This window comes from Moschus berezovskii, chromosome 9 (genome assembly GCF_049115385.1).
Source record: "Moschus berezovskii isolate FMDL1 chromosome 9, NW_MosBer_1.0, whole genome shotgun sequence".
Taxonomy (NCBI): domain Eukaryota; kingdom Metazoa; phylum Chordata; class Mammalia; order Artiodactyla; family Moschidae; genus Moschus; species Moschus berezovskii.
Window position 1 is genome coordinate 49,539,380 of NC_142468.1, and position 23,834 is coordinate 49,563,213.

A 23,834-nucleotide genomic window follows, 5' to 3' on the forward strand; every position below is an offset into this window, starting at 1 on the left:
TATTTATAGAGCTGGCCTCCAGGCTTGCCACCACACAGAGAAGCTTCTCTGCGCCTGCCCCTACCATCTGACCTTGCTGAGGTTGAAGGCAATGTCCTAGACGGACCTGTAGTAGGAAGCCTGGGCCCTGTGATGTTGCAGTCACTCACCAAGGTTGCCCAGGAAGGGGACCAGGACTTGAACCCAGGTTGGAGACTTGTGCTGCACCAAGCCCTGTGAGGAGGAAGGTGAGTCCTACCATCTCTCCCCTCTCTGCACACACAACTTTTGGAAGCTGCAATCTGTTCCCTAGAGGGAAAAAACTTTTAAAGGTTTAAATGAGAAGTTCTCTTCTAATGAAGTTGAGCAGCTCTAGATTTCGAATTTAGGGACTGCCCAGTGGACAGCTAGTTTCCTGTTCACTTACTTGCTGGTTGACAGGCCTCTCCCATTCACACAATTTCTCAAGTCTCTTTCTTAAAGAAGAACAGAAATCCAAGGATTGCCAGACAGTTGGCTCAAATTACAACATGAACAAAAGAGCCAAACAAATAGAGAAACTGGTTCCAGAGGAAACAAAAGTAATTCAGGGAACAGAAGAGAACTTGGGGGGAAAAAATCTGTAAATAATATCCTCAGAAAAATGTGAGAAGAAACCATGCCTTTAAAGCAAGGATAGTATGCTATTTTAAAAGGAATAAAACAAGAAAGAGATCTTGGAAATTAAAATATGATTGTGGAAATCGATATTCAATAGAGATTATAGAAATAAAAAGAACTCTCCCAGAAAGTAAGATGAAGCCAACAACATGAAGTCACAAAAGTAAGACACACGGACATTAAGATGCAAAAACCCCAGAAAGACACTAAAAATGAGGGGAAAAGAGAACGATTTAAGGTCCAAATTGTCTTCTGAGTCTCTGAAAGAACAAACAGAACCCGGAAGGGGAGAAATTATGAAAGAAAGAATGTAAGAAAAATGTTTAAACCTGAATGATGTTACAATGTAAATGTACATTGTAATTAAAATGGTCCACTGAGTGCCTGGTACAGTAAACTAAAAAAATAGATTCAGATCTAGATGTTACATTAAAGTGCACCATACTGAGAATGAAGAAGACGCTGAATGCTTCAGGGGCAAATAAAATAGAACGTCAACAAAAGCACAAAAATCCGAATGACAATATTAAAAAATACAAGAAGACAGTGGAACAAATATCTTAAAATCCTGAGGGCAAAAAATGATCAACTTTTATATACTCAACAAAACTATCATTTGAATACAAGGGTAAAACCAAAGTATTTTCAGACATGCAAGGACTCAAGAAATTTATTTCACACAGTCTCTTTCTAAGGAATTTACTAAGACAGGCTCTCAAAAAAGGAGGTAGTAACTGAGGTAAAAATAGGACCTAGAAGGTACTGGAGCCAATCTAGGAAAGGAGTCAAAGGATCCCAGAGATTTCTAGAGAAAGCATTTCCAACCTGAGCAGGAAGCCAGAAATCTCTGAAAAAAGGCCTCCAGGGAAAATGGAGACTTAATACTTAAGCTAGAAAGAGCTTGGAAATAATTGGGAATATGATAAAGACAACTAATAGAACAGAAAAGAAAGCTACTGAGAAATTCCAGGAAAAACAGAAAGCTGCACATAAAGAAGTTCAATTATGATGCATACACTGTGTGACTCGGCAGTGAACAGTATTTCCCTGGTCATAATAATTGTTGCTTACTGGTTTTCAGTTACTGGACTTAACAGGCAGTTCAAAGAAGACTAAATTATGGTTAACTGTTAGGAAATGACAAAATACAAAACTAAAAGTTAGGTGAACTGAGTTAGGAGAAAGGAAAAGACGAAGCCAAGCTGGAGAAAAAAGCAGGGATGTTGACAGGGAGCCAAGGTGGAAGAAATAAAGATATCGTTGTATTTAAAGTTTTAAGTATGGCTGCCCTAGTCTGTCTGGCTCCTATAACAAAATACCATAGACTGAGTGGCTTATGTACAGCAGAAATTTACTGCTCACGGTTCTGGAGGATCTCAGATCAGGGTGCCATCCTGGTCTGGTGAGAGCCCTCTTCCAGGTTTGGACTTCTCCTTGTACCCTCATGTGGTAGAAGGGCAAGGGAGATCTGTGGGATAGTTCTTAATAAGAGCAAATTCTATATGAGGTCTCCACTCTCATGACCTAATCACATCCCGAAGAACCCACCTATTAACACCATCACCTTTGGTTAGGATTTCAACATGTGAATTTGAGGGGACACAGAATTCAGGCCACAGCGATGGGTCAACAGAGAAACTGAAAATTGGAATATAACTGTTCCTAGGATTTTATAGTGGTAGGAGATAGAAAAAATGAGCTATATCGTTTATTATAGCAGGAAACAGGTAAAGTGTAAAATTGGTAAATCAAGGAATACAAGCAGAAATGTTATTTATACATATGATGGGAAATAACTAAAACTTTGGGGATAAGATTGAGGATAAACATTTCAAACTACATAATTTTCCTTAAATATTTTGAAATAATTTTAAACTTATTTGTAAAAAATAGTACAAATATTTTGCTTATACTTTTAATCTGGCCATTTTATATCACTATGGCACATGATCAAAACCAGCAAGTTAACATTGATACGATGCTATTAACTAAAAGAGAGACCTTATCTGAATTTCACCAGTTTTTCCACTTTTGTCCTTTTTCTGTCCTAGGAACCCATCCAGGATCCCATAATTCATTAGTCATGCACCCTTAGTTTCTGCCGATCTGTGACAGTTCTCAGTCTTGCCTGGTCTTTCATGACTTTGACTCTTTTAAAGGGTTATTTTGTAGTGTTTTGCAGGGGTTTGTGTGATGTTTTCTCATTATATTAGGTTGAAGCTATGCATTTGTCAAGATCATGAGTGATACTGTGCCCTTTTCACTACCTTGAATCAGACATGACTTATCAATTGGTGATGTTGACTCTGATCACCCGGTTAAGGTGGTATATGCAGGGCTTCTCCAAAAGTTACTTACTTTCCTCTCGGTAACCACTCTCTCCAAGGAAATACTTCTAAGAATATGCAAACGTCCATTTCTTTTTAAACTCCAGAATCGATTAGTGTGAGCCTTGCCTGCAACAATTATTACTATGATGTTTACCTAACCAAGTTTTTATTTTTTAAGTCTGCTCACATTAATTCATTGGAATTTTTTGTGAAAAAGAGCTATCCCCTGCTACCACTGTTTTACTTACTCAATTATTTTTATCAGTACAGACTCATGGATATTTTTTCTATAGATTGTAATACAATACTATCAGTTTCTTGCTCAATTTGTTCCACTCTTACTATTGAGAGATCCATGAGGTCGGCTCCTTGGTTCTTCTGATGTTTTGAGAACTTATTTTCTGTAACTGCAAGATGGTCCAGGCTCATTTTTTAATTTTCCCTGCCCCAACCCTGGATTCAACTTTTTTTCTAAGGAACCTTGGTTCTTTTTAGTAGAGAAGGATGGCTCTATCTATATTTATATATATTACAAACCATGATTCATTAGAATTCCTCCAAATTTAACCCATTCACTCCTTGAGCGCCTCTTCTAGCCTTGAGTAATGTGGCTTTCAATATTTACAATATATTTACTTATTTGTTCAATCCTGAATATATACCTACATAGATTCCAGAATTGCTAACTCATACCACTGTGGAAAAAAAACTTAAAAAACCAGAGTACAAAGTCTGTATGTAGATTGTCTTTAACCTTATGGTATCCAACCACAATACTGTTCTACAAAGTTATTTCAGTTATTTCTTTTCTCCCTGACTCTCCTCAGTGGAGTTGTGTTATTTTTACCTCAGTCAGGTTCAGTTTTTACTGTCTGAATGCCACATTGTGTTCCCCTACATCGTGATTGATTTTTAAATGTTTATTTTGGGGTGGTATGTGAAACATTACAATGGTTCTGAGTTAGCGCTCCAAAAAAAGATCCATTCAGGAACTTCCCTGAATGTGGCTAAGACTCTACACTCCCAATGCAGGAGACCAGGTTTGATCCCTGGTCAGGGAACTAGATCCCACATGCCACAACTAACAGTTCACATGCTGCCAACTACAACTTAAGACCCCCATACTACAATTAAGACCTGACACAGCCAAATAAATATATATATCTATATATATATATAGTCAAAAGGTCTATTCAGAGAAGTATGCTGTCTCCTTATTCTCATGACCCCAATCCAGTTCCTCCCTTCTTTCAACCCTTTTCCCACCTACAGCCTGTAGGGAACTGTAATTCCTAAGACTGCCATGCAAAGTGCCATGAACTGACTGGTTTAATGCAATAAAAAGTTATCTTTTCAGTTCTGAAGGCTCTGAGTGCAAAATGGAGATTATGGCAGGGGCAAACTCCCTCTGAATACCTTTTGTTGCTTCCTAGCCTCTGATGGTCTGCTGGTGATCTTTGGTGCTCCTTAGCTCATAGATACATTACCTTATCAATGCTTCAGATGCTTATCGTCTCCACATGCTGCTTTCCCTTTGTTTCTCTCTTCACGTGGGCATCATCTTAGAAGGACACCAGTCACACTGGATTAGGGGCCCACCTTGCTCCAGCATGACCCCATCTTAACTAATTACATCTGGGAGGACCTTATTTCCAAATATGATCACATTCTGAGGTCCTAGGAGTTAGGACTTGGACATATCTTTTCAGGAGTGGGAGTCCAGGGAACCACAACTGAACTTATAACAGTAATCGATCCCCTCAGTTTTTGGTTTCTCCTCAGATTTTGTATGAAAGAACAAATATTTATTTATTTCCCTATATCCCTTCTTTCTCACATGCAGGATAACGTACTAAAAATGCTCTTGGGCATGTTATTTTTTCACTTAACAGTATATTTTGGAAATCATATCAGTTTTATAGCGATCTTCCTCATTCTTTTCTAGAGTGCTTAGTATTTTCATTTTCTAGATGAATCATAGTTGAGTCAATTAATCTTTCAAATGAGCATTTAGATTTGTAATTACCAGCAGTGTTGCAATGAATAACCTTGTTGTGCATATATATTCTCACATTGTTAGAAGTGTATCTGCAGGATGTATTCCTAAAAGTGGTGTTGCTGGATCAAACTCTTTGTGTAGTTTTGTTAGGTTATTGCCTAATTCTCTTTGCAGTTTGGATTTCCACCAATAATGTATGAGAATGCCTGTTTCCCACAGTCCACAGAACAGATCATCATACTTTTTGATATTTTGCCAATATGATGGATGAAAACTGTATCTCTGTGTTGCCTAATTTGCATTTCTGAGTGAGTTTGAACATTTTTTCATATATTTGAAAAATATCTTCACCATTTTTTCTATTGGATTTTTGGATCACTTGTCCCTTTTAAAAGCACCATTTCTGAGATAAATTCATATTCAACAGAATTTACCCTCTAAGTGTACAATTCAATGGTTTTATATATTAAGGGACTTTTGTAACCATTAACATAGTCTAAATTTAGAATGTTTTTATCACCCCCAAAAGAAACCTTGCATCTACTCTTATTCTTCCCCATCCCCAGCCCTAGGCATCCACTAACCAACTTCAGTCTCTATGGATTTACCTATAGTAGACATTTCATATAAATGGAATCATACAATAATGGTCTTTTGTGACTTGCTTCTTTCACTTAGCATAATGTTCTCAAGGTTTATTGGCTATAGAAGATATCAATATCTCATTTTTATTAACTGATACTCCATTGTATGAATATACAACATTTTGTTTATCCATCCATTACATGAACATTTGGGGATTTTTCACTTTTTGGCTTTTGTAAATAGTGTCATTTATTCAAATGTCCATCTTTGCCCCATGATTTGAGATGCCATCTTTAATGTTGAACTTTCCATATGTTTTTGGATCTATTTCTGGGCATTCTATTTTACTGGTCAATGTATCTTTTCATGTAGTACTACTACACTTTAAATTACATAGGATTTAGAGTATACTTTAGTATCTGGTAGGATAAGTCATCTCTAGTAGTTGGGAATTTTCAAGTGTTTTCCTGGCTATTGATGCCTTTGTTTTCTCATGTGAACTTCATTATCAACTTGCCTAAAAAAGCTTGTCAGTATGCATTAGCTTTTTTAATTAACCTAGGAGAAAATGACATCTTTATAATGTTGTATCATCCAATGCAAAAACAGGGAGGTGTCTGTTTAAGAATACTTTTGTGTCTGTCAGGGGTATCAGATTCTATTTTAAAAATCACTTTTCAATTACTGTAGAGGCTGTATTGAGTTTTTAGCAATCTGATAACATCGAAAATAGAGATATGTCATATTCTCTGCAGAAAAAAAGACCAATATCTTAAATGCTAATATGATGTTATAAAAGCCAGTAGCCTGATCGACTAATGTCCTTGATGAAATTTTATCAATGTCAGCTGTAGAGGAAAGCTCTGGGCAGCCAGGAAATGCCAGAAATACAAGGTTATTTTCTTTCTTGGATCTTCCTCTCAGAGCTCTGCAGGGAGCAAGATCTTTCCCACCTAAACCATAAAATTTCTTGGGAAAGATAAACAGCGTCTATCTCTTGAAGAGAGGGAGAGGGAGGCTGGTATAACCAATGGAGTCAATGATCTGAGGCAAAAATTTGCTGAACAGAGTGGAGGAGAGAAAGAAAGTGTGTAGGGACATGCAGGCAGGACAGCAAAGCCCTCATGATAGATCAGGCACTGTATATATACTGCAGCGAAATTATGCATATCCATCTACCCTTTCTATCCTCATGCACAAACATACACACAGAGGACAGAGAATGACAGAAGAATTGATCAAGACACAGAACAAAGGTCTGGGAGGGACAGAACAGAGACCCTGACTCTGCCACCGTGACCACAGGATGATTAGCAAAGCCCCTCTGTGAGTGAAGTGTTATGTTTTAAGTCCGAAGTATCTTGACACATTAATTTCTAATTAACAGTAATGTTTTACTATTTAGAAAATTTTGTCTATCACTGACATGTTATTTGGAGAATACTGCTCACTACAAGTTCCACTTTAAGAAACTTACCTGAACAAATGCAAAACTCCTCCTTCCCTAATCCCTGGCTCCACAGCTCACCTGACTCAGGCCTAGTGAGATTCAAGTGAGCTCATGAGTCCTGGATACAAGGGTCTGAAGTTGTGTGAAGCTGGGGTCAGGAGACCACCCAATGTGGCCGACCTCACTTCTAGATCTAGGTCTGCTCCTAATTTGCTCTGGGAGGAAAGCAAACCCTTGCCCTGTGTGTTTTATCTTTCTGGTCTGTCAAGTGAGCAGAATGACACGTGCCCTGCCTACTTTACTAGCATTGAATCAAAGCAGACAATGAACATAGAAATACATTAAAGAGAAAAAGTGCTGTCTGAATGGAAAGGCCTCCCTAGACTGCTCCAGTGAACTGTTCCAGAACTTTTCAGTGTCCTAATTAGGAAGTGAGGAAACAATTAGATAATTTTCAGATGTGTTTGTCATGGATGAAAAGATATCCACTCACTTAGTGGCTTAGTCACTATTTTAACCACGTCTGTATGTACCTTGCTGCTGCTGCTAAGTCACTTCAGTTGTGTCTGACTCTGTGTGACCCCATAGACGGAAGCCCACTAGGCTCCCCCATCCCTGGGATTCTCCACCTTAGATCATTTTTAAAGGGCTAAGGAATCTGTGTCCCACTGCTAAAAAGACTTCCAAGCCCCATAACCCGGCAGACAGTTCTGGGAATGAGGCCATCCCCGCACTGCTGGCAGGGGACGCCGAGGAGATGCAGAAAGAGGTCAAGTCAAATGGGAAAGGTTATTGTCACTCTGGAAAAGATTCTCTAGACACTCGGAGAAGCAGTGTCTGTTATATTTAACTAGGAACCAGTATAATTAAAGAAAACCACACATTTATGTCTGTCCTTTTTGGAGTGAGCATATTTGTTCTCTGAGTTCATGCCCATGAATAGTAAGCATCTTTTGAGTAACTCAATACTTGGAAGCATTCTGCAGCGCAGGGATTTGTGAAATGTTTCTTACGCAGGAGTTCTGAGCTCGAGCTCATGAAGATGAAATGACTCAAACAGCAACCCTATTAGATAAGGCAATGGCACCCCACTCCAGTACTCTTGCCTGGAAAATCCCATGGACGGAGGAGCCTGGTGGGCTGCAGTTCATGGGGTCGCTAAGAGTCAGACACGACTGAGCGACTTCACTTTCACTTTTCACTTTCATGCGTTGGAGAAGGAAATGGCAACCCACTCCAGTATTCTTGCCTGGAGAATCCCAGGGATGGGGAAGCCTGGTGGGCTGCCGTCTATGGGATCACACAGAGTCAGACACAACTGAAGTGACTTAGCAGCGGATATACACTACTGATTGGGGTTTCTCTTGTGACTCAGCTGGTAAAGAATCTGCCTTCAATGTGGGAAACCTAGGTTCGATCCCTGAGTTGGGAAGATCCCCTGGAGAAGGGAAAGACTACCCACTCCAGTATTCTGGCCTAGAGAATTGCATGAACTGTATAGTCCATGGGGTCGCAAAGAGTCGGACATGACGGAGCGACTTTCACTTTCACACTAAGGATTGTATTGTGTATAATCTTCTCCCGTTCCGTTCCGTTCGTTCCGTTCCGTCGCTCAGTCGTGTCCGACTCTATGCGACCCCGTGGACTGTAGCCTACCAGGCTTCTCCGTCCATGGGATTCTCCAGGCAAGAATACTGGAGTAACGGGTTACCGTTTCCTTCTCAAGGGGATCTTCCCGACCCAGGGATCGAACCCGGGTCTCCCGCATTGGAGGCAGACGCTTTAACCTCTGAGCCACCAGGGAAGCCCACAAAGTATAATAAAAATTAACTCTTCAGAAGTGATGTTTGACAAAGAAACTTACTCTTAGGGAAAAATTATAAATCAGATATTAAACATCTGAGTGGTTAAATTTGTTTGGATGATGCCAATGGCCAGTGTTTTTCTTGGTATAACCTAAAATGTAATAAGCTGATGTTTTAAATACAACGTATATAATATTAGGTGTAGACTTTTCCTCTGCTTTGTTAGCTTATGTTAGCCCAATAAAATCTGACAATGGAATTTTTTAAAAGTAATGTTTGAGTTCCCTGAGTCATGCAGCAAATTTCCACTGGCTATCTATTTTACATATGTTAGCATATATACTTTCATGCTACTCTTGCCCTTCATCTACCCTCTCCTTCCTCTCCCCCGTTCTTGTCCACAAATCTGTTCTCCTCGAGGGGTGGGGTGGGAGAGAGGGTCAAGAGGGAGGTGACATATGTACACCGATGTCTAATTCATGTTGATGACAAAAACCCATATTGTGAAGCAATCATCAATTAAAAATGAATGTAATTTTTTTAAAATGATGTTTGATCATTTGCATCAGCTTTCTTAGTTTGCTACACATGTAATATGATCCCCTCACAGGCTCCCAACTATTTGCTGATAACCTCCAAATCTTTACCCACCTTTAGATCCACAAGTGCCTACCAGCAGCCTCCCCTCTGAGGTCACCACATGGAAAGTCAATGTGGTAGACCAATGGGGGCACCAGCACCCATTCAAGTGTAAGAGTAGGTGTCAGCGCACTGACAGGACCCTCCCTGCCCAACAACAGCACCACCTCACTCCATACACCTGAACCCTTGGCTACTATCTCTCACCTGTATCTGTGAACTGCTCTCCACATTGGCACCGGACCCCAGGCTTGATACCCTTAAAAAGGTATCTTTTTAAATTAAAAAAACTCGCTTTCTAAAGTTCATACCAAAGCATACACCTTTTACGTGTAACTTCTGAATAGCTTCCTCAATGTTCATCAACTTCTTTAGCATCAAACAAAAGTCCTTTCACAATCAAACCCCTACTTTTTCTCCAGCCCAGTATCGTCTCGTTGTTTCATCCGCTAGGAGTAACTAATTATCTCTGGCGAGTCTCTTTGTTTTACTTCACTCTTTTTCACAGGCCACACGCACTGCTGAAAACGAGGGCTGGTTCCAGTTCAAAGCCTTTCACCGACCTGAGCGCTCAGCCAGAAGTTCTGCATCTGCAGCCTATTAGCTCTCCTGATAGCATTTTGTTATTCTCCTTGCAGCAGGAAAAACAAACAGCTGTCCCTCCCACAGTCTCTGCCTTCCTCCCAAGGTCGAAGAGGCTCTCCCCCAGGTGACCCCCTGCGACCCCGTGGAGTTCCTTCCTCTGCGGTGGCCTTGTCCTCCCAGTTGTCTAGTCTGGTCACCACCCTCCCGTTTCTGGCAGTTTCTGAAAAATTACCTCACTCCCCATCCCCCTCTCCCTGTTCTGTCACGCTCTTCCCAGGTCTGAGACCCAGTGCTTCACAATGGATGCCGGTTGCCAGTGATTTCCACGTTTGCTTTCTCCCTCAGCATGAGGACGTTCATTGTGGGCCACTTTCAGCATCACTGTCAGGGGGCCAACTTCAGCTTTAGGGAAGAGGTTGCAGGTGTGATTTGGGACTTTGGCTTCACTCCCCATAATCTGCATTGGATCTCTTCCAAGCCATCCCGAGCAGACAGAATTGATGTGGAGACTGTGTTCACGGTGCAGATTCAGCTCCCCTTTCAACCAGACTGCCATCCTTAAGATCCTAAATGTAAAATTTAGAATTGGCACAGACTGGCGATCTGGAATGCTGCTTAGTTTTTGGCACTGGCCTCTCTTAAAGGAATTTCTTCCAAGACTGGAGTTGCCTGTAGGAAGTAAGTTAATTTAGCACCTCCCTGGGTGAGCCACTCTTAGCTGCTTCTTCATTCCTTTTTGTGATGTTGAAGCATGACCCAGGCCCATTGATTCCAGTGGTGTCCGATACGTAGCACCAGCCCCTTGTGGCTATGTGAAATACGGTTGTTGTTAATTGAGATGTGCTGGAAGCATAAAATACACACTGTATATTGAAGACTTAGTATCAGATGATAAAAAAATTGTTAATTACATGTTGAAATGTTAATATTTTAGATATACTTCATTAAAATATCTTCAGTCACTTACTACTGTCAAATTCACTTATCTCTTTTTACTTTTTAAAATGTGCTACTAGAAAATTTAAAATTATATATCACCTGCATTATATTTCTTAAAAAATGTTTTTTAATTGAAGTATAACTGCTTTTCCATGTTAAGTCTCTGCTGTATAATAATGTGAGCTGTATTATATTTCTATCGGACGATGCTGGACTAGACCTTGGCTCAGTCTTAAATGTCTTAATATGCCTTCCAAAGGCTCGCAGTGTACGCTGTGTGTTCCCTTTTTTCCATCCCTGGCAATGCTTAACATGAGTAATTAGATGTCTTGCTGATATACCTCAAATTTCTATCCACATTGTCCCCAGATGGCAATAGGGAAAGTATGTAAACTGACTCACAGGGGCAACCACAGATATTCAGAGTTCTAGTAGTGACTGAGTTAACAGAGCTTTCTTTTTCCCCTTCTCACACTTCTTTTGAAGAATAGAACACTGAATTCCTCATAGCTTAAAATCACACAACATCAACACTTATTCATAAGCATTACAGCATTACAACACAGAGAAATACTGAAAAAGCAAACGTACTTGGCTACTCAGTCTTCATCACTGAGACTCTGGTCATCCCACTGGAGCTATTTCATGGTCTTCAAGTCTAGAAGTTTATGCTACACTTGGCCTAATGCCCAGTGATATAGTATTAACCACATCATTGATCTGGATCCTGTTTTTAAGTCTAGCATTCATGAAAATCCTGTTTGTTTAAACAGATTATCCTTAGCTCACTGTGCTCATTACCTCTTACGAACTGAAGAGAATATACTTGAGTTTCTGATTTATAAGATATATATATTAAAGAAAAAATAATTCTCACACAGGTATGGGGTTTGCCTTGATAATCATTATTCTTCATAAGAGAACTTAAATAAGAATCTGAACAATGAATTTGGATCAGCCTACAGCTGATCCTCAACAGCCTACACTTATGGCTTTAACCACTGGTTAGCTTCCCAAGGAGAACACTCTGCTCCAGAGTTTTGTGCCTGCTTTTGGCCTTTCAGTCCCTGGGGCATCTGAAGGTTCTCCCATCCCTCTCCTCTCTGGAGACTGAGAACCAGCAAATGATCAACAGCTCTGGGCTGTGATCAGCTTTCTCTGCTTTTGGTTGGGCTTCTCTGGTGGCTTAGATGTTTAAGAATCCACCTGCAATGCGGGAGATCTGCGTTCAATCCCTGGGTTGGGAAGATTCCCTGGAGAAGGAAACAACAACCCACTCCAATATTCTGGCCTGGAGAATTTCATGGACAGAGGAGGCTGGCAGGCTACAGTCCATGGGGCCACAGAGTTGGACATGACAGAGCAACTTTCACTTTCACTTGATTTGCACCCACATGGCACTAGTTGTCAAGAACCCACCTGCAGGAGACTTAAAGAGATGCAGTTTCTATCCCTGAATCAGGAATATCCCCTGGAGGAGGGCATGGCAACCCACTCCAGTATTCTTGCCTGGAGAATTCCATGGACAGAGGAGCCTGGTGGGCTACAGTCCATGGGGTTGCAACATTTGGACACGACTGAGGAGAATTAGCATGAACACACACACTATCCTGAACATAACTTCACTGGAAGGAATACCAATCCTTCAAACAAAAATGTCAGTGATGGTCTGTTTATATAATAAGGAAGCTTCTAAGGATGCATATGTATGTGCTCAGCCTGTGTTTGTTTTTATGTATTATTTGTGTAAAAAGTACTATAAACCTATTACAATACAATATATATAGCTCATTGTGTTAGTTGGGTATGTAGGCTAACTTGTTGGACTTATAAACAAATTGTGAACTTACAAATGTGTTCTCAGAACAGAACTCGTTTGCATGTAGAGAACTACAGTCATGTTTATCAAGTATTTATGTGTTGGGAAGTGACCATATTAAAAATGTAAACAAAGTCCCTCTTCTCAAGCTGCCCAAGTGTGTAGGAGAGAATTATATAAACAAAGCAGAGCAAAACAATGCAATTCATGCTGCTATGTACCAAATGCCAAGGCCACAGCACCCTTGCACTGGTCCAAAAGGAGGAGTGATTTTGCAAGTGGACATTAATAGTTGCAGAGAAACTTTCAGTGATTAGGGACTGGAGGGTGTCCTGGTTTGGGGGGAGAGGAGGGTGCCTGAGTACGGTACGATGGAAGGTGGAACTCATGCATTAAGCCGGGGACAGACTTCATTTCATGCCAATGGGTTTGGGCTCCTTGCTCCTGCCTCTGGGGAGCTTTCAAAGGGTTTCTGGCAGAGTAACCTGATCAGATTTGTCTACTAGAAAGGAAGCACAGGTGTGGGAGGGATGAACTGCATAGGATGGATAGCAGATGAAGAGACTGGGAGAACCCAAACGGGCGGCTGATTTAGTGGTAAGTTTTAATGCTCAAGAAAAATACACAGGAATCTACCTAATCTACTGTGTGTTAGTTGCTCAGTTGTGTCCCACTCTTTGTGACCCCATCGGCTGTAGCCCACCAGGCTCTGTCCATGGGATTCTCCAGGCACAAATACTGGAGTGGGTTGCCATTTCATTCTCCAGGGAATCCTTCGGACCCAGGGATCAAACCCGGGTCTCCTGTACTGCAGGCAGATTCTTAACCACTACACCACCTGGGAAGCCCACAACACAGTTCAATATCCTTTATAAAAGGAATGTGTCTGCCATGTTGGACAGCAAAGCAAGGACTTCCTGTACAGGGAGACATGGTGAGGACTAGCTACTGACTGAGCTGGTAAGCACTGGAAGGGTGGGAGCAGGGAGGAAAGGGGTCTGCACCCCATAGATTAAAACTACAGTCTTGATTTTAACAGAAACAGGGCTAGAACAATACATTCCCAGCGCTGATAGGGTTTGGGGTGTTGGATTCCCTTCTAACTGGGAAACTTCCAGGTATCCAGAGGAAAGATGAAAAGACGCTTAGTTCTGAACTAAAACCCGGAACTCCTTTTATCATAGAAACAATGTTATAAATACATTATACGGCAGGCCTCTTGAATGAATTGTTCTTCAGTTGCTCAGTCAGGTCTGACTCATTGCAACCCCATGTACTGCAGCACAGTAGGCTTCCCTGTCCTTCACTATCTCCCAGAATTTGATCAACCTCACGTCCACTGGGTCACTGATGCCATCCAACCATCTCATCCTCTGTCGCCGCCTTCTCCTCCTGCCCTCAATTTTTCCTAGCATCATGGTCTTTTCCAATGAGTTGACTCTTCGCATCAGGTAGCCAGAGTGTTAGACCTTCAGCATCAATCCTTCCAATGAATATTCAAGGTTGTTTTCCTTTAAGATTGACTGGTTTGATCTCCGTGTTGTCCAAGGGACTCTCAAGAGTCTTCTCCAGCATCACAATCAGAAAGCATCAGTTTTTCGGTGCTCAGCTTTCTTTATAGTCCAACTCTCACATTCATACATGACTACTGGAAAAACAATAGCTTTTACTAGATGGACCTTTGTCAGCAAAATAATGTCTCTGCTTTTTAATACACTGTCTAAGTTGGTCATAACTTTTCTTCCAAGGAACAAGTGTCTTTTAATTTCATGGCTGCAGTAACCGTCCACAGTGATTTTGGAGCCCAAGAAAATAAAGTCTGTCGCTGTTTCCATTTTTTCCCCATCTATTTGCCATAAAATGATGGGACCAGATGCCATGATCTTCATTTTTTGAATGCTGAGTTTTAAGCTAGCTTTTCCACTCTACTCTTTCACCTTTATCAAAAGGCTCTTTAGTTACTCTTTGCTTTCTGGCATTAGGGTGCTGTCATCTGCATATCTGAGGTTATTGATATTTCTCCCAGCAGTCCTGATTCCAGCCTTTGCTTCATCCAGCCCAGCATTTCGCATGGTGTACTCTGCATAAAGTTAAATAAGCAGGGTGACAATATACAGCCTTGACGTACTCCTTTCTCAATTTGGAACTAGTCCATTGTTCCATGTCCAGTTCTAAGTGTTGCTTCTTGACCTGTATACAGGTTTCTCAAGAAGCAGGTAAGGTGGCCTGGTATTCCCATCTTTTTAAGAATTTTCCATAATTTGTTGTGATCCACACAGTTAAAGGCTTTAGCATAGTCAATGAAGCATATGTTTTTCTGGAATTCCCTTGCTTTTTCTATGATCCAGCAATGTTGGTAATTTGATCTGTGGTTCCTCTGCCTTCTAAATTCAGCTTGAACATCTGGAAATTCCTGGTTCACATACTGTTGAAGCCTCGCTTGAAGGATTTTGAGCATAATCTTGCTAGCATGTGAAATAAGCACAATTGTATGGTAGTTTGAACATTCTTTGGCATTGTTCTTCTTTGGAGTTGGAATGAAAACTGACCTCTTCCAGTACTGTGGCCACTGCTGAGTTCTCCAAATTTGCTGGTATATTGAGTGCAGTACTTTAACAGCCTCATCTTTTAGGATTTGAAATAGCTCCTCCCCTGGCTTTGTTCGTAGTAATGCTTCCTAAGGCCCACCTGACTTCACACACCAGGATGTCTGGCTCAAGGTGAGTGATCACACCATGATGGTTATCTGGGTCATTAAGACCTTTTTGGTACAGTTCTGTGTATTCTTGCCACTGCTTCTTAATATCTTCTACTTCTGTTAGGTCCATACCATTTTTGTCCTTTATTGTGCCCATCTTGAATGATTAGCAAGTCTGAAATCTAGTCCATTTGTATACTATTATATTGTCTTCTGGACAGTTTACTAACAACCAGATTTTGGGAACATGACTTGTCTGTAAAGTGGAGATTCTCTGCGGTTGAGTTTATAATCATGCTACATCATCTGCTATAAATTCAAGGTTATATAGAGAATTCTTTGTGTTGCTGCAAAGAACTGTATCAGGAGCTATCATGAAGGATAATGGCTTGGAAACAGTTCTATTTGAAAAATAAGTCACAGTTTTTGTTTTTGCTAGAATAGAACTTTATTTATGGTATCAAGGTTTTTAAAAATGGTTTTATATTTTAAAGTATGCAATAAATTTTGATACATTAATCTTGGTAATATTTTTCCCATATGAGAAGATTTTAGAAAACAATGTCAAGTGGCTTATAATTCAAGAGTTGTTTGACTTGATAATTCTCTGTAAATTCAGATTATAAATAAAAAACAAAAACAAATAAAACCATTTAAATTAGGATGAAATGCATTTGTAATACAATTTTATGTCCATTAAAATTTGATTACAGAGAAAATATAGGCTAAAATTATGTGCTTATAAGTTCTAAAAAAATATGACATCCTTGCTTTAAGAAAATGACCCTATTTACTTCCAGCTGTAGAATGCGTTTTGAGATACTTTGCTGTTTGGGATGAGGGGCTGTGTTGCTTGATACAGGTTCCTTTCAGACCATCACTGCATACCTGGAAAATGAAGCAGATGCTGGTCTGTGGCTGGGTGCTGGTGGGAGTGTCTGGTCTTATTAACATGCTCTTTTATCTGAGTCACAGAATCATCCAAGTGAATGAGTCAGATGAAAAGCAAGCTATATATTTTCTCAAGCTCTGATATCTGCCATATTTGACAGAAGTGATATTTAAACAATCACGTGGTAAAATCCTTTTTTAACAAAAGCAGTTTTCACGTTCAGTTCTACATAATGAGAACATTCCGAAATGCACTGGCCCATCTTAACATTACTTTGCTCATGTGGAGAAAATGAATTCTGATGGTAAGATCCATATACAGATAAAAATATGTATACATATATTTGTATATATTCAATACCAGAGATGATCATTCCTTGTCTGTTAGCAGTCAATTCATGTTTAAATGAAGAGATTTCTCTTTGGGAGTGTGGTTCGTGTTCACACCTGATTTGACAAAATCTGATGGCCGGCACAAAGTACCTTCTGATTGTATGAGACTTTACAGAGCATCTCTCTGGAACTGACAACAATCTTACATGACATTGAGAGCATGCATGCATGGTTATTTTCCTTTGACAGATGAAGAACCAGGAACCCAGAGAAGTGAAGTATGTTGCTTCACTTTAAACATCTGGTAAGTGATAAAAGCGTGGTGTTTCCCCTGAATGCTGGTTAACACAGAAGATAAGACAAAGGGTGCATGGATCTGTGAATTACTTTCTCTAAGCTGGGCTGCTGATGTGATGTTTGGAAAGTGGCTTTGCTTCTGTCACTTATGAGATCCCTACCAGGTGCTGAAAAGTACACATGGTATTCGACCCCAGCAAACTGTAACCAACAGCCGGATACACTTTTTACACCTCTTGGAGTGTGTGTGTGTGTGTATTTAAGAAGATTCATAACACATATATTTACAATTATCCCTAAATCACCAAAATACCATATTGAGAAATAGCTTTAACTTTTTTCAAGAGCATTTTTCTATACAATCATTCCAATACAGGTATAAAATATATAAATACAGCCTTGGCACACTTTACCTTTGCAGGTACACCGAAACACTTTCCCTTTTGCCTTATTCTGCTCATCCTGACTTTTGATTGTTTCAAAATTTCTTTACACATCTCTAAGTTCCTTGAGGATGGGGATGGATTTCTTTGAAGCTGACAACTCTCACCCTTTGGCCTAGACAGAGCTATGCATGTCACAGGCATTCAGTAAACCTTTGTTGAATGCACGCACAGGATTTTTATGTACTTCTATTTAGCTAAAGTAGAAATCTGTCTCTAGCATTTTGCCTAAAGAGTTTTGGATTTATAGCAAAACATTATTTTCATAGTAAACAGCTTTTTAAAAAGCATAAGAAACATGGTAATAAATTTAATACAAATGATGCACTGTAACTATTCTTTGGTAATTTTTAACAAATTATTTGGTTTTTTTTACTAAAGTGAAATACTACAAATATAAAAATGCAACTACAGAAATTAGCTTAATCTGTAAACATAATAAACCCTGTAAACATATAAGTACTACATAATTGTGCAAGTGTAAAGAATGACTAGTAAAGGCAAGTATTATACATTTAACTTAGTTCTTCAAGGCATATTTAGGAATACTGCTTTGTCGAGCTTTAGTTTGAAGAAGGAATTCTTTTAACTAAATGAAAACAGTAGAGTAATGGCTCTATCAATGAGCCATAGGATATACAGGCAAGAGGGAGGCACTGATACCTTTCAACCTTCGCAAATCTGAATTTGCTCCACATGTCCTAGGAACTACCTTGTTTAGTAAAACCGCGTACTAACAAAAGCCAAATACTTTTAAAATGAAGAAGTAAACAGCTTTTCGTAAGTCAATCAGTTGACTGAAAATATAGGTAACACACTTTGCAAGATTTTTCCAAAAACCTACTACTGCATGTGCAGCAGGCAGGTCTAAAAAACAGTAACTAGCTGCAGGCAGCACTGAATATATTGTCGTGTACTCAGTATTGAAGTTTTTTCCCCCCCAATTTCAGTTCTCCTTCTCAAAAAAATCATACTTTTCACACATGACACTTATCACAGGTATTCACAGTTATCATTTCAGTAGTTTAAGAAAGAACTGCCTGGCAAATACTGTAAAAGAGGTAAATTCAAGGACAAAACTCACGATTTCAGGCACATAGGACTTAAATCCTTCGGTGTGAACTCAAAATAGAACAAAACAACTATGTAAATGCAATACATTACTAAAATAAATGAAATAATGGAAAACCTGTCATACTATTTCTTCTAATTTGTTGGCATGATTTTTTCCAATATCTGAGAAGCATCAATGGCCAAGGATTAGTAGTTCCCTGGAAAATTTTAAGTCAAGATTTTGCTTTAAAATAAAGTGGCAGTAAAATAAAATGGTTACTTAAAATCTAATCAACGCCATCAAAACCCTGAGTGTTCTCAATGGCCATCTGAAGTTTATCCCATAATTCTTCAAATGACTCATAGGGTGGCAAGTCCAGGCGATTAAAGCTGAAAGAACAGAGAGAGGCTGGTTATGACGGACAGTGAGTAACAAAGTGACAAAGCAAGTTCCCAGGGCAAACTATTCACAGTGCAGCTATTTGTGACAGAATGTTCCAACAACAGGAAAAGACCTTTTCTTCTCAGGGAGAAGGAAGGTCTAGGATTGGACTCAAGATGTGGACTCTCTTCATGACTTCTTGATGGTGACTTCTCACCTCCACCCTAACCTCCAAATGTCTGGGTTCCTGTCATTTGAACCTTCAAGAGGGAATGTTCTAGCCCTTTGTGGAATGGCTTATCATTCATGTGATGAAGGCAACATATCATCAACAGTTCAGATGTGTTTCTCCAGTGTTCAGCTACCTGGAGTTAAAGCCCAAGCCTGCCTGGTAAAGAAACACCTGTTCCTGAGTTAGTCCCTCCACCCTCTCCCTCCCATCCACCACCTCCTTATCTGCCCCCAACACAGCACAGAGGGAACTAGACCTTCTGTGTCTAGACTGTGAGAGGACCTTCTCTCTCTGAGGACTTGGTTCTCTAGGGTCAAAGAAACTGCTTACCAGGTATGAGCTCTTGGCAGCTTCTCAGATGTGCCCCACTGCTCAACTGTAAATGACTGTGGTCCGTTTGAGCCTACAAGGAAAAGTTACTTTGGTTTCATTCAGCCTTTATAGGAGCTCCTGAACATTTCACAACTCACTTTTGCTAACGCAGAACTTAAAACATACAGATAATTCATCTAGTGTCTTTAAATTTGAAAGAAATAATGATGTCTTGGGCTGATGACTTTACTGTCCAGCCATGAAATGAGGACTCCCATCAGTTCGTCTGTGGTCACGGTATCACTCTGACCTGAGGGGGCATGTCTAATGGGACTTTTGCTGTTCCCCAGCCCTGTATTTTTATATACCACCTCTATCATAGGTACACAGAAAATAGGCATTTTTTTTGAGTCCCACTGAAAACAGCTTTAATTTTTTTCTGATTATTTTTCTCTATTGCTTTATTTTTTTGCAGTAAGATTCTATAATGAAAGATGTAAAGATCACCTGAAATTCCACTGTTAAATCTAAGTAAACATCCTATCATTAATCTTTCTCTGCATATGCATACGTGTAGAATTTTATGTGCATGGGATCATTTATACATGCTACATTTTTCTCTTATTATGAACATTCTTAGAAACTTTTTCTTCCTTTGAGTTTTACTCAATTATTCCTTTTGCAATTCTCAACGTCCTCCAACCTCCCAGGTCATCAATGCTAACAACCTGATGACTCACCTTCCATACTTTTCTCTATGTCTCAGACTCATATCCAAATATGTGTATGAGAGTATAACTGTCAGAAGCAGTACTAAAAATACTATTTTCCATACTACTGTTTTCTCAAAAAGCGCTGCTGTTCACACATCACCCATCACAATTATATCTACAGTTAAAATTTCAGTACTTTTGTGATTGTATTTTCCACAACATGGAATCATATATATTTTCCTGCCTCTTGATTCTCTCACCTAAACACTCCATTTGAAAAACTCCCTATTAAATCAACCAATATAAATGTAACATACTTCTTCTTTCTTGGGGAGCTAAGCCACACTTCATATGGGATCCCAGTTCCACAAACAGGGCTCAAACCCGAGTGGAAGGGATCAAACCCCTGCAGTGGAAGTGTGAACTGCCAGGGAAGTCCCTGTAACATACTTTTTATTGGCTAGATAATACTGTATTGTAATATTAACATTCTGAAGCAACTTCTACTTCTTTTGTAAATCCACTAAGAATTTTAATTTATAGTCTAACACTAAAAACTCTGCACCTGTGTATGAGATAGTGTGTTAGTCGCTTAGTCGTGTCTGACTCTTTGTGACCCCATGAACTGTAGCCCGGAGAAGGCAATGGCAAGCCACTCCAGTTCTCTTGCCTAGAAAATTGCATGGACAGAGGAGCCCCGTGGGCTGCAGTCCATGAGGTCGCTACTAGTCGGACACGACTGAGCGACTTCACTTTCACACATTGGAGAAGGAAATGGCAACCCACTCCAGTGTTCTTGTCTGGAGAATCCTAGGGACGGCGGAGCCTGGTCGGCTGCCGTCTATGGGGTCGCACAGAGTCGGACACGACTGAAGCGACTTAGCAGCAGCAGCAGCAGAACTGTAGCCAGCCAGGTGTAGCCATCCAGGTCCCTCTGTCCATGGAATTTCCCAGACAAGAATACTGGAGTGGATAGCCATTCCCTTCTCCGGAGGATCTTCCTGAACCACAGGTCGAAGCTGGATCTCCTACATCATAGGCAGATTCTTTACCATCTGAGCCACCAGGGAAGCCAGTATGTGAAATATCTCCTCCAAATTCCAAAAAATGCATGCCATCTGTGGGTGACTGTAGGTCTGGGCTGCATATAAGAGGGCAGTGGAGCTAGAGATGGAGGAGGTGCTTGCCCTGCTTTGATTTTCTCTATTAACTGGTTAAAGAGCAGGAGGAAAGAATGGAATGTAAGTCAGGGGAAACCACTGGAAAGACAAATCCAGTCAGGTGGGGAATGAGCATGTTGTTGAGTGGCAGCTCTATAGTCTCATCCTTCTCCTTGGGAGAGAAGAGGCAGCTGCCTGACAGGTTCTGCAAACAGATGTTCAGTTAAGTTTAACAAGGAAACCACGTAGGCAGGCCAAGGAGGGGATAGAAGGGCTCCGATCTTGGCTATACCTGCTCTGAAAGAGTTGTTTTTCTTGATGTCTTTAAAAGCAAGTACATGCCATTCCAATAAACAATATTTAACTTTGTTTATTCCATTCTTTCCCTCAAATGTATTCTACTATGATACACTCTGTATTTTGTTGTACACTTATTAACACCCTGTGGAACTTTATATGCTATCTTAAACCATCACACCATGGCAATGTTTTTCTGTAACAGAATGCAGTGTGGGAATCAAATTTCAAGATTGGAAAGTAACTTGAATCATTTCCTGTGTTCAGTTTTCTCTTTTGCTATCTTACTGAGAGTCCCTTGGACTGCAAGGGAATCAAACCAGTAAATCCTAAAGGAAATCAACCCTGCATACTCATTGGAAGGACTTCTGCTAAAGCTGAAGTACTTTGATGCTAAAGCTCCAGTACTTTGGCCATCTAATGTGAAGAGCTGATTGACTGGAAAAGATCCTGATGCTGGGAAAGATTGAAGGCAAAAAGGAGAAGAGGGCAGCAGAGGATGAGAAGGTTAGATAGCATCACTAACTCAATGGATATGAATCTGAGCAAACTCTGGGAGACAGTGAAGGACAGGCAAGCCTGGCATGCTGCAGTTCATGGGCTTGCAAAGAGTTGGACATGATTCAGCAACTGAACAACAAGCAACAACAACAAAATAGAAGGTGTACATATATTTTGATCTTCTGCAGTGTATCTAACTGTAATCATTTAAAACTATGAATTCTTTTTAATTAATATTTGTATACATGAAAGAAGACTGAAGACTAGTCAGTCATGAAAAAAGACAATTGGTATCAGCTCCATTTTTTAATGATCTATGGAAAATCCATACCATACAGTTCAGCAAATCCATTCATAGGCACACGGGATGTGCCAGTGACAAACTGAAGTAATCGTATTCTTTTTTCTGAGTCCATCATTAAAACAGCCTGCATAAAATAAAAGCAGCATTAGGAACATCGCTGGAAAAAATGTTAAAACTACCCTGAGAAATATGTTACCAGAGTTTAGTTAGAGCCTGAATCATCACTTATGAAATTTGCATGTTTCCTTTACTTCAAGGTGTGTTTATGGTGGCTTACAAAGTTCTTGAGTCTCCATTTCCAAGGCTTCATGGTAACTGTTTAGAATGGGGTTATAGCCTAACAAAGTGACAAAATTTCCTCTTGGATGTGACTATGTGACTTTTTAAAAATTTTATTTACTGGAATTATTATTTAAAAATTGTATTCACTGGCATACCCATTTCTCTATCACATTCCACGGAGCCAAGTAGGAGTCCCAGAGAATACACTGCAGGTTACAAGTTCCCTTGAAGAATCCCTTCTTTAGTAAGGAACCAAGAGCCTATCTCTCTCAGCTAACACTGCCACTTACTACATTTTACTTATCTACAAATAAGTATATATGGAGGTAAATGTATATAGTACAAAATAAAAAATAATTTTTATCGGGCTCTATACTGGGTTGGCCAAAAAGTTCATTCGGTTTAAAGTAAAATTTACAAACATATTTTTCATTTTCACCAAGAACTTAATTGAATAACATATTCCCTAACCGAGCGAACTTTTTGGCCCACCCAATATATTTTTTGTCTTATCTATATGTGATCCACTAGTATAGGTAAATATGATTGAATCTATCAAAAAGTAACGTAAGAAAATGGAAGCCTCCTATTACCTTCCAAAACCACTGGATGACTTGATGATTTATGCTGTAGCCATTTTTGTACTTTGTGTGTTCTCTCCAGTCATTCACATCCACATCTCCCAAGCCACACATCAGAAGCTACGTAAGAGGAAATGTCAAAATGTAGATAAGAAAAATCAGGGATACAAAAGTCCTGTTTTAAGATAAAAGCAATATTTCTTACCTCTAGTTCATTTTCATCAAAAATTTTGATGAGATCCTGTGGTATCAGTTCAAAAAATCCCTAGAAGAAAGAATGTATTTAAAACCCTAGTTAGTGGGGTCAGTGGACAATTCCATACTTCAGTTTCTGGGTGGGACTAGAGAAATCCCATACCCACACAGATTCCTACCACTACATGGTTCATGGGCTCTTTAACTGACATTTCAACGTCAGCAAGAAAGTACACATGTCTGTTCTCCCATTGATTCCTCAAAGTGGCTATTTTCAAACCACCCCACACCTTTCAAGCTTCCTTCTTCTCCGTGTCACACTTTCTTTACAGCAGATAATTTCTATTTGAGAGAAAAAATAAAAGCAGTT

The 23,834-nt window shown here is 39.8% G+C and overlaps 1 protein-coding gene across 4 annotated transcripts in view; it reads right to left on the reverse strand.

Moving 5' to 3' along the window:
• Positions 1-15,911: 15,911 nt before the first annotated feature.
• Positions 15,912-23,834, reverse strand: part of NEDD4 (NEDD4 E3 ubiquitin protein ligase) — a 152,474-nt gene continuing 144,551 nt past the window's right edge. For all 4 annotated transcript variants that reach the window (XM_055435588.2, XM_055435587.2, XM_055435586.2 and 1 more), the window contains 5 exons: positions 23,475-23,534; positions 23,282-23,389; positions 22,434-22,530; positions 19,450-19,522; positions 15,912-18,895 (listed from right to left, as the gene is read on the reverse strand). In XM_055435588.2, the coding sequence (XP_055291563.1) occupies positions 18,793-18,895; positions 19,450-19,522; positions 22,434-22,530; positions 23,282-23,389; positions 23,475-23,534 (441 nt within the window). In that variant the 3' untranslated portion in view covers positions 15,912-18,792. The remainder of the gene's footprint in view (positions 18,896-19,449; positions 19,523-22,433; positions 22,531-23,281; positions 23,390-23,474; positions 23,535-23,834) is intronic.